Raw genomic sequence first — 16,780 nt, 5'->3', positions numbered from 1 at the left:
TAATCACTTCATTTGTTTCTCATTACTCAGAGCAATAACATTTAATGTTATGTTTTAGAGGGGAATCAGTTCCATGATGAGAGGAGAATTAAAAGGGAGGGAGTTTGCAGGATTAGTTATTTTATTTCAATCGTCTTGAAAGGGAATAGAAACCACGATGGAAGTCTCAGCAGGAACCTGCTCGTCTTCACCGAGCTGTGATGATTGAATAAGATTGAAGGTTTTGATACTCAGCTTTAATAGTAGTTTTGTGTGTGTTTGTCTGTCTGAGCAGGGCATGCAGATACACATCAGTCAGACCACCAAAGACCACCTGGAGCATGAGCCGTACATCATCGAGGAGAGGGGCAAGATCTTTGTAAAGGTGAGTGGTTTTCTAGATTTGACTGAATATAATAGCCTTCTGATTCAACATCTGCTGATAAAGATACGTATGTGATTGATACTGAGCATGTCAGGGCTTAAAGATGTGCTTGAATAAGTTTAATCCAAGACACCTGAAAATCTTAGATAAAACCAGAAACAGCCACATTGAATAAAAGCAAATAACATCGAGTAAAATATGAGAGTCAGAGTTGATACCAAGGTTTCTCAAGGAGTCAGTGAAACTTAATGGAAATGGACCAAGATGGGCTGAAATATGATGTTGGTGTAAGTCTGGACTAGGGGTGGGAATTGATACGATTTTATCAATGTCAATGCCATTGTCGATTCTGCTTATCAATCCAATTCCTTATCAATTCTCCTAACGGTTCCTGAGTATTTTTTTGAGGGGAAAAAAAGTAGTTCTACACAGTCTTCCTCACCAAAAGGAACCATTTTATTTTATCCAAAGTAATGTCTGCACAAGACTGAACATGAACATATTCAACTTGAACAAACTGAACAATAGGTTGACCTCATTCTCGGCCGCGTGAGTCCGGACGTGGCCCCTGGAGTCTGGAGGAAAATACATTGAATTTGAAGAGGTAAAACACTTTTCCCTCCAGGGGTCATCGTGGAGGTATTTTACCCGCTGGCTGTGCCTCATTTTCAGGCGCGTGAGTCCGGACGTGGCGCCTAAAGCCTGGGAGGAAAATACATTGAATTTGAAGAGGTAAAATGCTTTTCCTCCAGGGGTCATTGCCAAGGTGTTTTACCCGCTCACGGTGCCTCATTTTCGGGCACGTGAGTCCGGACATGGCCCCTAAAGCCTGGGAGGAAAATACATTGAATTTGAAGAGGTAAAACGCTTTTCCTCCAGGGGTCATGGTGGAGGTATTTTAACCGCTCACAGTGCCTCATTTTCGGTCACGTGAGTCCGGGCATGGCCCCTAAAGCCTGGAGGAAAATACTTTGAATTTGAAGAGGTAAAATGCTTTTCCTCCAGGGGTCATCGCCAAGGTATTTTACCCGCTCACGGTGCCTCATTTTCGGGCACGTGAGTCCAGACATGGCCCCTAAAGCCTGGAGGAAAATACATTGAATTTGAAGAGGTAAAACGCATTTCCTCTGGGGGTCATCGCGGAGGTATTTTACCCGCTGGCTGTGCCTCATTTTCAGGCGCGTGAGTCCGGACGTGGCGCCTAAAGCCTGGGAGGAAAAGACTTTGAATTTGAAGAGGTAAAACGCTTTTCCTCCAGGGGTCATCGCCAAGGTATTTTACCCGCTCACAGTGCCTCATTTTCGGGCACGTGAGTCTGGACATTGCCCCTAAAGCCTGGAGGAAAATACTTTGAATTTGGAGAGGAAAAACGCTTTTCCTCTAGGGGTCATCGCAGAGGTATTTTTTTCCTCTCCATGGGCCTCATTCACTAACAGTGCGTATGCACGAATACATGCTTAAACTGTGCATACACATGTTTGAAGCAAAAATCTGGGATTCATCAATATATTCTTATTTGAATTTGTTCTTACACTCTGAACAAATTTAGAACTTCCTCAGACCATGCGTATGCACAAATGATGACGACCAACTTTCTCAGAAAATGTAAACAAATACTCTTTTAACTAAATGCATGACATTTAAACTACTTTCAATAAAAGGAAAAAGCCAGATGACTGTCATAAAGCCGTCATGCAAAAAGAAAGGCAGAAAACTCATCACATTTTCTATTTTCAAGGTTTTTATTTCAAGGTTAGCTACTTTTTTTGTGGATTTTTTTTTTATTATAATGGGTAAAATGTACTATTGTAGACAACTATTTAAAAAAAAATTCTGGAACACATCTCACGACCCCCTATTTGTGTCTCGCAAACCCCCCAGGGGGTCCTGACCCCCACTTTGGGAACCCCTGAGAGTCGGATGGCTAGTTAGTTTTTAATTTAGATTAAGTCTCTAGTTTCCCGTCGTGCTGGGAAATGAATCGTTTAGAAGAATCAATAACATTTGAGTTGTACAATTCTGATGGAATTGATCAATTGGAACCAGTTCTAAATCAGATCTGGTTTTCGATTCCCTACCCGAGTCTGGACCTATGATTATTATCTCAGATTTTTCTGAGTTTAATTGTAATAAATTGGTTGCCCTCCAGTTATCAATATCTGCAATGCCCATGTGAAGGTTGCTTAATTGAATTGTCTTTACTGTCAAATGAGAAATATAACCACGTGTCGTCTGGATAGAAATGATAATTGATATTGTGTTTTCTTGATAATAAGACCATAATATGGTAAATACATGAAGGTTGAGGGCTATGTGGGACATCCTTTGCAGAGTGCCGTCATTGTTCAAAGTCAAAGATCTGAAGAAGAATCTAAATGACAGGGTTTTAATCTGGGATGACATGCAGGTTTCTTTTTCAGTATTTCAAATAATGCAAGTTATTGATGGTGCTCTCCGCCGCATTAACAGATTCTGAACTCATTTGTGAATGTCTCTCCATCCTGATGAATGCCACAAGCAGAAACACGTTAGTCTGAGGATAAAGTTGTTCTTTATCCTACAAGTGTTACCAGAGTTTTGACCCCCTTTTTGAATATCTTTCCATAGAAATGAAGACATTTAAATGAAATGTTCTTTTTCTAATGTACCCACATTACCGGTGCTTTATCTTCCTGACATCTTTCAGGGTAAAGGCTACATGAAAACATACTGGCTGAAAGGAAAGAAAGATCTATCATTCAAGACCCCGGCGGAGCTGCGTTACAGCAGCGAGCAGAAAGACTCTGAGGACAAGAGCTCTAATGGGTGAGTAGACAAAAGGAGAGCAGTCAGAAACCAAAAGAATCACTCTTCTTCTTGTTCTCAGTGTGGACTCTGTGTGCCCCCTGTTGATTCAGTCGGAGCTGTGCTTATTGCCCCCTGCAGCAGCAGACAGCAAAGGCTGTTTGAGGGGCTTTTGTTTGTCTGAAAGACTCACGCTGACCACCAAAACAAAACTTTGGCTCTGATAGGGAGTGAAGCCCTGAGGTAACTGGAGCATCACAAAAGTTAGACAAAAAGGCAACAAAGGAATAAAAATCACTCCCTTTTATGATGATAGGAGACATGAAGCCTTGAGACTTATTTTTTAAATAAGATTCCACTGATCTATTTGCTCGTTTGGGGGATATGATTGTGAAACACACAACTTAATTATATGTTTAGGATTTACTTGCAGTGCGAGAAAAGCTTCTGGCAGGAATAAACCCAATCTCATATCTAAGACTAGTGTTTTTACAGCTATCATTCCTCAGGCCAAATGTAGAAATGTTTTATTTTCTGCAGCATGATCACAGATAAAGGCTGCAAGGAACGCTCATTTTGTGCCCATTTGGCATCCCAAATGAGTGAAATAAGGATGCAGCTTGTGTGATTGGTACAACCAGAAGAGAACTGTCCCTCTGGTTCCTTTCACTGGCGTACATTACATTCAAAGCAAACTTTAAAGAATGTCATTTGAACGCAGGATTTTCATTTTTTTTGTGTCGTAAATTACTTTCTGAAAGCTTGAAGAAAGGCACGAGGAGTCTGCTGCAGTGCAGGATGCAGGTAGACGCTGGCTGGCACATTGTTGACATCACATGAAGGCCTCCAGGGAAGAGAAAAGGCACACTGAATAACAGGACAGCATGAGCTCTTTGTTGTCCAGATTGTTTTTTTATCTTTTTGTTAGAAGCCTTCATACGTGGCTGAGGCTTGCATTTATTTTCTTTTTTGGATGTCACGTTCTTTCATCCGGTATCTACCTGGACATTTTAAAACATCCTGCTCACTTCTCCTAAAATGAGACTGTTCATGTTTACCCAAAGCATTGTGACTGCAGCATCACTGTTAAGAGAATGTGAGTTTCCTGACTGATGCTGTGGCTCTTAAAGCCTCTGGGAACCCAAATCAACAAAAATGTTCTACCTATGATATTTCAGACCATATTTAAATACTAAAAACATTGTTAAAATATAAGAACTCAACTTTGATCCATTGTGGTTGATTTGGGGAAACTTTGGGACACGGTTGAGTTGAGCCGCGGCTGAGTGGCTAAAGCAGTCCCACATATGCTCGGCTCGTTTCCATCAGGACCGGTTCACTAACTTTCCCCAGGACCGGTTCACTAACTTTCCCCAGGACCGGTTCACTAACTTCCCCCAGGACCGGTTCACTAACTTTCCCCAGGGCCGGTTCACTAACTTCCCTCAGGACCAGTTCACTAACTTTCTCCAGGACCGGTCCACTAAATTACCCTAGGACTGGTCTACTAACTTTCCCCAAGACCGGTCTACTAACTTTCCCCAGGACCGGTTCACTAACTTTCCCCAGGACTGGTTCACCAACTATCCCCAGGACCGGTCTACTAACTTTCCCCAGGACCGGTTCACTAACTTTCCCCAGGACCGGTTCACCAACTATCCCCAGGATCGGTCTAATAACTTTCCCCAGGACCGGTTCACTAACTTTCCCCAGGACCGGTCCACTAACTTTCCCAAGGTCCGGTTCACTAACTTTCCCCAGGACCGGTTCACTAACATTCCCAAGGACCGGTTCACTAACTTTCCCCAGGACCGGTCCACTAACTTTCCCAAGGGTCGGTTCACTAACTTTCCCCAGGACCGGTTCACTAACATTCCCAAGGTCCGGTTCACTAACTTTCCCCAGGACCGGTCCACTAACTTTCCCAAGGTCCGGTTCACTAACTTTCCCAAGGACCGGTTCACTAACTCTCCCCAGGACCGGTTCACTAACTTTCCCCAGGACCAGTTCACTAACTTTCCCCAGGACCGGTTCACTAACATTCCCAAGGACCGGTTCACTAACTCTCCCCAGGACCGGTTCACTAACTCTCCCCAGGACCGGTTCACTAACTTTCCCCAGGACCGGTTCACTAACTTTCCTCAGGACCGGTTCACTAACTTTCCCCAGGACCAGTTCACTAACTTTCCCCAGGACCGGTTCACTAACTTTCCTCAGGACCGGTTCACTAACTTTCCCCAGGACCAGTTCACTAACTTTCCCCAGGACCGGTTCACTAACTTTCCCCAGGACCGGTTCACTAACTTTCCCCAGGACCGGTTCACTAACTTTCCCCAGGACCGGTTCACTAACTTTCCCCAGGACCAGTTCACTAACTTTCCTCAGGACCGGTTCACTAACTTTCCCCAGGACCGGTTCACTAACTTTCCCCAGGACCGGTTCACTAACTTTCCCCAGGACCGGTTCACTAACTTTCTCCAGGACCGGTTCACTAACTTTCCCCAGGACCGGTTCACTAACTTTCCTCAGGACCGGTCCACTTACTTTCCCCAGGACCTGTTCACTAACTTTCCCTCAGGACCGGTCCACCATCTTTCCCCAAACAGCTCAGAGTTTAGACAAACAGCTCCGCCTGACACCCGGAGCCGAGCTCCTCTGCATGCACATACTACACTTCAGCCTCCTCTGCTCCGGGCGTCCCATGGTCCTGTTGCCCCGGAGACTACGGAGTGATAAAACTAATAAATGATAGAAGTCCTGATTCTGAAGTATTTTGTGACTCAGCACTCAGAGACCATTTGAAATGAATAATTTTCAGATTCTGGAGTTTTGATGTCTTCAGATTCAGAGTCAGACGGCTCAAACATGCAGGCTGTGAACTCTCTCTTGACCTGTCAATCAAAGAGTTAGGCCACACCCACACAGTCCTGAGAAATGCTCTGACCTGTAAAATAAGCTGATTTTGAACAGAGTTTTTTCATGGATGTTTATTTTAACTCAGATTTTTGTTGAGGCTTGATTACACATTACATTTTGATATTCTATGTGCATTTTAAATATTCCATTTACATTTCCTGAGGCTTTAAAGGTCATACAGAGTCCTAACTGTGAGAGTGATGCTGTTTCATAACCATCAAAACCATTTATGAATCAAACTAATGTCTACCTGTACTAGCTCTGTAAGCCCCAATGCCAAGCGCATGGCCTCCAACCTCAACATCCCTGGCAATGATGAGCAAGCTGAAGGGAAACCAAGCCCGAATGACCTCCCACTGGAAACCCTGCCCCCACCAGAGGCCGCCAGCGAGCCCGTTACCATTGCATCCGAGCCTCAGGAGAAGGACAAGGCCAAAAAGACTAAGAACAACAAGGGGGCCAAGCTGGAAGTGCCCCAGGGAACCTTCCTGTCAGAGACCCCCAACCCTGAAGAAGTGCTGGAGAACCCCGGTCCTTTCCTCAGCAGCAAGAGAAACAGCTTCAGGCAGCAGTACGTCAAGATGCCTAACAACCTGCCAATGCGCAGCGCCTCCTGTGCCATTCTGTGAGCAGATGGTTGTAGTGTGAGATTACAAGGCAACTCTGTCCATAACAATGCTGAAAATATCACTCAAGTTTAATCAGGGGGGAAGGCAAAAATACCAATCCAACATTTCCAACAGAAATGGTACTCAACAAATAGCATTTCAAGCCTTTTAAAACATGAAGTAATGCCGAGGGTTTATGGGATAGGCTTTTGTAAAATCTTAACTACAATGAGACCATCAAACATTTCCTTTTTAAATCCTCTTGTGTTCAGATGAAGTTGGTGCAACTTAAAGGCTTAAGACGTTGGTGCTGTTATCCTCTCTACAGTCAGAAGTTTGAAACAGTATAAAAAGGAGAAAATCCACATGTTGTCCTTTTTGTTTCAGATATTTCACGCATCAAAGGATTTACCTAGCGCAGACAATAATCTTTCAAAAGTATCTTCCCTGTTAGGTCAACCCCCCAATCTATGTACAATCGTCAGGTTTCACAACATGCCTTCCTCATGTCAACTCTTTCAACAAAAAAGGGAAGTACTGTATCCTCTACACGCTGAGAGAGAAACAGAGAACTTCAGAGTTGTACTATACAGGTAAAATGAGCCGTGATGAGTTGATTCTTATTTTCTGTCACTACTGGCTGTATCATATTACAGCTCTACAAGCCATTCATGCTTTTAATGCTGCAGGATTACATTAAAAAAATAAGACTGAAACCAATCACACAATATTCTCACTGAGGTTCACAGAAACTGAAACTGTTTCTGTGGATGCTTTATTTAATTCACAGGATCAGAGTTTGTATTTTATTATGTTTAAACTGGGTGTTATTTGGCTAGACGTTCATAACGATGTATCACAGAGTTCTGTTTCTACTTTCTGAATGTGACTGACTGTATTTGTTTCACTGTATGATAGTGTTGTTTATATAAAACTGTATGTACAGCCACTTAAACTGTCGTGCTTTCATTTCTTCTTACGGGCTAAACGGCCTCTTCCTTGTAACCTTGACAAAGTGGTTTCAAAATCTGACCTCTCAGTTTCTAGAGGATCTACATTTCCCTGTTTTCAGCCTGTGGCTGGGGCGGACTTCTATCTTGATTGCTTTATATAAAAAATGTTAATTTCATGGGGTGGTAGGTTCTATATAATTCCCCAGGAAGATCTTATTTTATACTAATTATGAGAAACTTGTGAATACCCTTGAAAGAATTGCTCAACTGAACCCAAAGTTCATTTGGACATGCAACCGTTTTTACCTTGACAAAAGGTGCACACTTTGAATAACAGTCCTAGCCTTTAAGCGCTTTTAGTGGTCCTACTTAATGTGGAATTTGGTGTATAAGACTCACCTTCTATCATCTAATAAGTGAGCTGCATCTTGCACATCAGTGTGACCAATATCCCACTACAAATACAGAGAGAGGTATTCTATTGTGTAATGGTGTTTTACCCTGAAGATGGTGCTCCAAGAAGCAAGCAACCACTTCAATGTGCAAAGCATGCTGGGTACATAGAGAGGTGGATCAATCCAGCTGCGCACTGATGGTATACTACTAAGACTCCTCAATCTAAGGCTGTTTTCGAAACCGTACAGTAGCAGTGCGTACTGATTTGGTCAAAATTCAGTATGTTGTAAGTAGTATGTGAACAAGAGCAAAATCTGGAGTATGCCAAAAGTACCTGGATGTCTGCAAAATTTCCCAGTATGCATCAGACCAGTCTCCAAAGCGTACTGTTTCCCACAATGCACAGCGCTCATTCTGCTTTTTCTTCTTTTTTGAAAGGGGGCTCTCAGTTTTTAGGTGCTGTGAAAATTATTAAATTCCATATAAACCACTTCTTAACTTTTTAAATCATAAGTGATGCTAAAGAAGCAGTTTCTCTACCAGCTTGGCCGTTGTTTACTTCCGCTTTCTGAAACCCGAAATCAAGCTACACCTGACCCAGCATTCTGCAGAACAGATCCAACAGAACAGTCAGACTACAGACTAAATTCAAACACAGAATGCAGTACCTATTGCATTCGTAGTATGTAGTACTAGCAGGCCATTTCAACACAGTCTAAGGCAAGTGACCTGCAGTCGGGGTCAATGGGAGTCTCTGCAAATTGGCCCCTTGAAGGGGGTCTGTCTGTACCTCACGACTATCAATGCTTCTGTACAAGTAGCTTGCAGGGTAGCAATAACAGATGATTCTAGAAAGAGCTAAACATCATCTGCATGGAAACCACACATTGCTGAACGCAGTGGACGTATGAACATAGTCTTTTTTGATCCCCCATTGGGGTAAATTATTTTGTTACAGCAGCTTACAACTGGGGAAGGGGAATACAACAATGTACTTACATGGTTAAAAATATAATAACAATAATAATAGTAATGATAACGGTAAAATAAAATAAGTATATAGCAGATATATACACACTATGTACACTTCTATCTTATGAATAGATAGTAAGGTAAGTTATTGCACAGATACATTTGCACCAGGTTATTAAAAGCATACACATTGTATATGTACAAACATGCACAAACACACTTTGCACCTTTTCCCCTCTGTGAGCCCCTAAAGAAGGACTGCATCTTAGAAACTGGTGCAACTTGTATTTTGGGTTTTACAGTAAATCAGCTGCATTTTTCTGCAAAGTTTATGTTGCAGTCAAAACCGCCTGTTTTATGGATGCCAACTGAAGCAGTCTACATGATCCTAAAGGTGGGTGTAACTTTTTTGTCATTTAAGGCCTGAAATATGGGAAAATAAATCTGCTTAGGTGACATTATTTTTCACTAAAAGCAGATTTGTCACAGTGAGAGAGTTGGGATCCTTTGGCGAACTGATGGATGAAGTGATGACAGTGCTGAAGACTAAAACAGTAGCTCTTAATAAAGCAAGATGAAAAAAAGGTACCATGTATTAGTAAGAGGTTATAAAAACAAGTCAACATGCCAACTGTATAAACAAGATAAAGAAAACAGGATTAGATAAGCAGATGTCCATATATGGTCATTAAATGATATAATCTTGCTTTGACAACATCTGAGCTCTATTTCTACCACCGTTTATCTTCTTGGTGGCTGTAGGGACAAAGCTTTATCTGTATCACTCGGTTTCACAAGCTGGTACTTTACATGTACCCAAATGAAAGAAGCTGACATTTGTATTTTAGTGAATGTACCTCTCTTCTCTTAAAACGGAGCCACAGTTGTGACTCCCAGCCTGTTCTTTGGAGACAAACTGAGCACATATTTAAATAAATATCCTGTCCTATTAACAAACTGGGTACTTGGAGCAACGGGGAGTAACTTTTTGGCCCCCTTAGGTTCTTTGTGTCTAAAGAAATAAATGACGGGAGAGGTTTTTGTGTGAGATCATGCCGTGAGGGGAAAGTGAATCCCTGTTAGCTGCAGACTGATCAGATTAAATCTGTGGCCTCCCCTGGACCAGCATCTGTTCCCCTCGATCTGCGCTCACCATCTATCTTACATCTCTGTAAGTGGAAAGCCAGAACCAGCACTGAAGGCACCTAAGCTCACCAAATCCTCCATCTATTTAAGTCGCAGAGTCCTCGGGCGAAATCTAGCGACCTCAGCGGTTATGAGGTCAGTTATTCCCATCTTAGTCATCTGTTGATAACACTCTGCTATTATGTGTGTGACTGTAAGTGTGTGTGTGTGTGTATGAGCTTATAATGAAACATAAGTGATATAATTGAAGTGATTTTATTATCTCATAACCAAAAAGAGGCATGTGTGTAAGCTGTGTACAGTCCCAAGGTGAGACAGGTTAGATCATTTCAGGACAAGTGCCCTCCTTCACAGTAGCTGTGCACACACACGCACACACACACACACACACACCCATATTCAGCTGAGTGCTCCCTGCCGATGTTTCCTTGTGAGATGTCATTACACGATAAAGAGGAAGCCATCAGGAAACCGCTTAAGCACTACTTCCTGTCTGTTGCCACAGTAACAGACCTCATTCTGTATTGCAAAGTTTGCCGTGACTTTACCTCCAGTTCATTTCTCACAGAAGGGCCCGGAGTAGGTGGCACAACAAAGGGGCAGGTGTGTTTTGGCGTAAACCGCATGCTGGTGGGCCGGCATCCTGTCCTGTGCACTCCTCTCAGTCCAGCTGGGTCTCTGCGCCACCTTTAACCCCCCCAACATCTGACAGCAATTACCATTAGTGGGAGTTCATTGGACGGGTTTTGGAGTGTTCCTGAGCGTCGGCCGGCAGCCTTTCGGCACAGCTGGTTGCCATTCAGCTAAACCTACAGATAAACAAACAGCTACAGAGGCAGGGGACACTTCCTGATTCTAAATGAATCGCTGAATTCATGACTTCAAAAACTCGCACAGACTTGCCACCAAGACTGAGTGCTCTGTGTTTGAAACCACACCAGGCTTCATGTTGGTTACTATCTCAGATTATCTCTGCTGTATTTACATTTCACTGATTTAAAATGAAGCTTTTAAAAGGCACACAAGTTTTTATGGCATCCAGCTCAAACAAAGCTCCTTTCATAAGAGTGATAGTGGCCTTGAGGTTTTATTAGCCTTTGTTGTGAGTACAATGGAGCTAACCACTCTGAGGGGGAGAACTATTTAAAGTTCTTTATTTTCACCAAGGTTAATCATTAATAAGGGACAGAGTGTGCTTATTCATATCAATATAACGCTGATGAGTCATATTAAGTCATGTGTAGAATGAAATTAATTTCACATTGAGTATATTTGTCATAGTGGAAACTTTCAAAAAGTCTCTGACATATAATTGATCACTTTTTCTGTGACTGCAATAGAGCTGATTAATCATGAGGGAAGAATCTTTCAATGTGTTTCTTTAAAAGTGTGCTTTTGACTGATGCTGAGGATCAGATTTATCCATGTGTCTCGTCATTTTTCAGAATACAAAGTAATAAAAGTTTGACGAACATTGATGATAACTTTCTGTAATCAATCAATTAATCAATCTTTATTTGTATAGCGCCAAATCACAACAAACGTTATCTCAAGACGCTTTTACAAACAGAGCAGGTCTAGACCACTCTATGTCAAATTATGAACAGAGACCCAACACCAAGACAGGGTAACTCAGTCTGACCCCACCTTAATCCATCATGAGCATTGCACCTTGCAGTATTTAGCTAGTTACAGTGGAGAGGAAAAACTTCCTTTTAACAGGCAGAAACCTCCAGCAGGACCAGACTCATGTTAGACAGCCATCATGCCTCGACCGAGTTGGGTCTGGAAAGACAGATAGAGGGGAGTAAGAGAGAGAGGTGATAGTGATGAGACGAGTAGTAGAAGCTGTTGCCGCTGGAGTCCAGCACGTCCGTATCAGCTGGAGTCCAGATGGTCCGCAGAAGGGGGACGTCTACGGCAGCTCAGAGGAATCTACGAGACAAGGGAGCTCAGGGACTCCAGAAAGGTCTATGGTTAGTAACTTTAATGGGACAGGCAGAGTTAAAGTAAGTGATGAAGGGGTTGGGGGGAAGGGGGTGAGCTAGGATCCCAGTGTGTCAGTGCGCCAGTTCCAACGGCAGTTTAAGCCTATAGCAGCATAACTAAGAGCTGGTCCAAGCCTGATCCAGCTCTAACTATAAGCTTTATCAAAAAGGAAAGTTTTAAGTCTACTCTTAAAAGTGGAGAGGGTGTCTGCCTCCCGGACCCTGACTGGTAGATGATTCCAAAGGAGGGGGGCCTGGAGGTAACAAATACATGGACTAGTTTTTCTGCGTCGCTCTGAGATAGGAAGTTTCTAATTTTAGAAATATTGCACAAGTGAAAATAGGCTGACCTTGAGATTTGCTGAATTTGGGAGTTGAAGGATAAATCTTGATCAAATAGGACTCCTAGATTCCTAGCAGAGGTGCTGGATGCCAGACTAATGCCGTCTATGTCACATTATGAACAGAGACCCAACACCAAGACAGGGTAAGACTCAGTCTGACCCCACCTTAATCCATCATGAGCATTGCACATCACAGTATTTAGCTAGTTACAGTGGTGAGGAAAAACTTCCTTTAACAGGCAGAGACCTCCAGCAGGACCAGACTCATGTTAGACAGCCATCATGCCTCGACCGAGTTGGGTCTGGAAAGACAGATAGAGGGGAGTAAGAGAGAGAGGTGATAGTGATGAGACGAGTAGTAGAAGCTGTTGCCGCTGGAGTCCAGCACGTCCGTATCAGCTGGAGTCCAGATCGTCCGCAGCAGGAGGACGTCTACGGCAGCTCAGAGGAATCTACGAGACAAGGGAGCTCAGGGACTCCAGAAAGGTCTATGGTTAGTAACTTTAATGGGACAGGCAGAGTTAAAGTAAGTGATGAAGGGGTTGGGGGGAAGGGGGTGAGCTAGGATCCCAGTGTGTCAGTGCACCAGTTCCCCCGGCAGTCTAGGCCTATAGCAGCATAACTAAGAGCTGGTCCAAGCCTGATCCAGCTCTTACTATAAGCTTTATCAAAAAGGAAAGTTTGAAGCCTACTCTTAAAAGTGGAGAGGGTGTCTGCCTCCCAGACCCTGACTGGTAGATGATTCCAAAGGAGAGGGGCCTGGAGGTAACAAATGCATGGACTAGTTTTTCTGCGTCGCTCTGAGATAGGAAGTATCTAATTTTAGAAATATTGCACAAGTGAAAATAGGCTGACCTTGAGATTTGCTGAATTTGGGAGTTGAAGGATAAATCTTGGTCAAATAGGACTCCTAGATTCCTAGCAGAGGTGCTGGATGCCAGACTAATGCCGTCTATGTCACATTATGAACAGAGACCCAACACCAAGACAGGGTAAGACTCAGTCTGACCCCACCTTAATCCATCATGAGCATTGCACATCGCAGTATTTAGCTAGTTACAGTGGTGAGGAAAAACTTCCTTTTAAAAGGCAGAAACCTCAGGCAGAACCAGACTCATGTTAGACAGCCATCATGCCTCGACTGAGTTGGGTCTGGAAAGATAGATAGAGGGGAGTAAGAGAGAGAAGTGATAGTGATGAGACGAGTCGTAGAAGCTGTTGCCGCTGGAGTCCAGCACGTCCGTATCAGCTGGAGTCCAGATCGTCCGCAGCAGGAGGACGTCTACGGCAGCTCAGAGGAAACTACGAGACAAGGGAGCTCAGGGACTCCAGAAAGGTCTATGGTTAGTAACTTTAATGGGACAGGCAGAGTTAAAGTAAGTGATGAAGGGGTTGGGGGGAAGGGGGTGAGCTAGGATCCCAGTGTGTCAGTGCACCAGTTCCCCCGGCAGTCTAAGCCTATAGCAGCATGACAAAAGCTGGTCCAAGCCTGATCCAGCTCTAACTATAAGCTTTATCAAAAAGGAAAGTTTGAAGCCTACTCTTAAAAGTGGAGAGGGTGTCTGCCTCCCGGACCCTGACTGGTAGATGATTCCAAAGGAGAGGGGCCTGATAACTGAAGGTTCTACCTCCCATACTACTTTTAGAGATTTTAGGTACAACTAGCAAGCCTGCATGTTGGGAGCGTAGAGTTCTAGAGGGGTAATAGGGCACGATGAGCTCTTTAAGATAGGAGGGTGCCTGATTTTTTAGAGCTTTGTAGGTTAAAAGAAGGATTTTAAATTCTATTCTACATTTTATTGGGAGTCAGTGTAGAGAAGCTAACACTGGAGAGATGTGCTCCCTCTTCCTAGTTCTAGTCAGTACTCGAGCTGCGGCGTTTTGAACTAGCTGAAGAATCTTTAGAGACTTATTGGGGCAGCCTGATAAGAGGGAGTTACAGTAATCTAACCTGGAGGTAACAAATGCATGGACTAGTTTTTCTGCGTCGCTCTGAGATAGGAAGTGTCTAATTTTAGAAATATTGCGCAAGTGAAAATAGGCTGACCTTGAGATTTGCTGAATTTGGGAGTTGAAGGATAAATCTTGATCAAATAGGACTCTGCTAGATTCCTAGCAGAGGTGCTGGATGCCAGACTAATGCCATCTAAGGTACTTATATTATTAGAAAAGGTCTCTCTGAGGTGTTTGGGGCCAATAACAATCACTTCAGTTTTTTCTGAGTTTAGCAGTAAGAAATTTCTGGTCATCCATGTCTTTATGTCTTTGAGACAAGCTGCTAATTTAGATAACTGATTGGTTTCTTCTGGCTTCACTGAAGATGTTGTTAGCAAACAAAAGATGAACAATTCAAAACTTAATAAAGGATCACAAAACTAAAAAAGATGCTTGTGATAAACTAATAAACAGACTTTGGAGAATAATTCAAGTTAAACATCCATAAACTCTCACGTGAAGAGTTTTGTACTTCTTGTGAGATAGATTGAAATAAGTGGTTCCTCTTTATGACTTACAGAAGAAGCACATGAGGTCATCAACCACAAGTTGGTAGGTGTCAGATGAAACGATAAACAGCTTGTGTGGAATCCCCCTTTTTCTTTATATTTACCACAAATACTTAGAGAGTGACACGTTTGACTGACGTGAGAAAGCAGGATGATATTTTTTCTTTGTCTGAAAATACTTCTACACGTGAGACAGAATCAGCCAGGATGTAAGAGTCACTGCTTTGTCCACAGGGAGCGCCCAGATCAACACAAACAGAAAGTTCCTCTCTGGAGCTTTAAATAATTCAACCTGGTTTTATACTTCTGCAATGACCCCACGCAGCAGTGGTTGACGCGGATGTGAGCACTGCAAACTTGTGGACAAACCACAGGGCTTCAGGTTCACGTCAATTTGACAAGTTGTTACATTTTGGAAGATGTGCGAGTCAGCTACGTGCGTAGGCGACGGCATAGGGGACAGCGTAGGGGACACCGCAGGGGACGGCGTAGGGGACGGCATAGGTGACGGCGTAGGTGACGGCGTAAGGGACGGCGTAGGGGACGGAATTGGCTACGTGATAGGCGACAGCATAGGTAACGGCATTGGCTGCGGCATAGGCGGCAGCGTAGACTACGGCATAGGCAACGTTATAGGCTGAGTTATAGGCGACGGCATAGACTACAGCCTAGGCGATGGCATAGACTAGGGCATAGGCGACGTTATAGGCTGAGTTATAGGCGACGGCATAGACTACAGCCTAGGCGATGGCATAGACTAGGGCATAGGCGACGTTATAGGCTGAGTTATAGGCGACGGCATAGACTACAGCCTAGGCGATGGCATAGACTAGGGCATAGGCGACGGCTTTGGCGACGGCATAGGCGACAGCATAGGCTAAGGCATAGGCCACGGCGTAGACTACGGCATAGACGACTGCATAGGCGACGGCTTTGGCGACGGCATAGGCCACGGCGTAGACTACAGCCTAGGCGATGGCATAGGCTACGGCATAGGCCACGGCATAGGCCACAGCGTAGACTATGGCATAGGCGACGTTATAGGCTGAGTTATAGGCAACGGCGTAGACTACAGCCTAGGCGATGGCATAGGCAACATTATAGGCTACGGCATAGGCGACGCCATAGGCAACATTATAGGCTAAGGTATAGGCCACGGCGTAGACTATGGCATAGTCGACGGCATATGCTAAGGCAAAGGCCACGGCATAGGCAAGGGCATAGGCTGTATTATAGGCCACGGTGTAGACTACAGCCTAGGCGATGGCATAGGCCACGGCATAGATTACAGCCTAGGCGACGTTATAGGCTAAGGTATAGGCCACGGCGTAGACTATGGCATAGTCGACGGCATATGCTAAGGCAAAGGCCACGGCGTAGACTATGGCATAGCCGACGTTATAGGCTAAGGCATAGGCCACAGCGTAGACTATGGCGTAGTCGACGGCATATGCTAAGGCAAAGGCCACGGCGTAGACTATGGCATAGTCGACGGCATATGCTAAGGCAAAGGCCACGGCATAGGCAAGGGCATAGGCTGTATTATAGGCCACGGTGTAGACTAAAGCCTAGGCGATGGCATAGGCCACGGCATAGATTACAGCCTAGGCGACGTTATAGGCTGAGTTATAGGCGACGGCGTAGACTACAGCTTAGGCGATGGCATAGGCTACGGCATAGGCAACGTTATTGGCTACGGCATAGGCCACGTTATTGGCTACGGCATAGGCCACGGCGTAGACTATGGCATAGTCGACGACATATGCTAAGGCAAAGGCCACAGCATAGGCAAGGGCATAAGCGAC

At 44.1% G+C, this 16,780-nt stretch overlaps 1 protein-coding gene and 1 long non-coding RNA gene across 3 annotated transcripts in view; one reads left to right on the top strand and one right to left on the bottom strand.

The window, feature by feature from the left end:
• Positions 1-7,627, top strand: part of LOC117822848 (soluble guanylate cyclase 88E-like) — a 32,879-nt gene extending 25,252 nt beyond the window's left edge. The window contains exons 16-18 of the mRNA XM_034697775.1: positions 275-364; positions 3,051-3,169; positions 6,324-7,627. Of these exons, the coding sequence (XP_034553666.1) occupies positions 275-364; positions 3,051-3,169; positions 6,324-6,693 (579 nt within the window). The 3' untranslated portion in view covers positions 6,694-7,627. The remainder of the gene's footprint in view (positions 1-274; positions 365-3,050; positions 3,170-6,323) is intronic.
• LOC117822851 overlaps positions 1-16,780 on the bottom strand; it is a 45,283-nt gene that overhangs the window by 4,765 nt on the left and 23,738 nt on the right. The window lies entirely within an intron of this gene.

The sequence above is a fragment of the Notolabrus celidotus genome, chromosome 12 (assembly GCF_009762535.1).
Source record: "Notolabrus celidotus isolate fNotCel1 chromosome 12, fNotCel1.pri, whole genome shotgun sequence".
Classification (NCBI taxonomy): Eukaryota; Metazoa; Chordata; class Actinopteri; order Labriformes; family Labridae; genus Notolabrus; species Notolabrus celidotus.
This window is presented reverse-complemented; position numbering and strand designations above follow the sequence as displayed.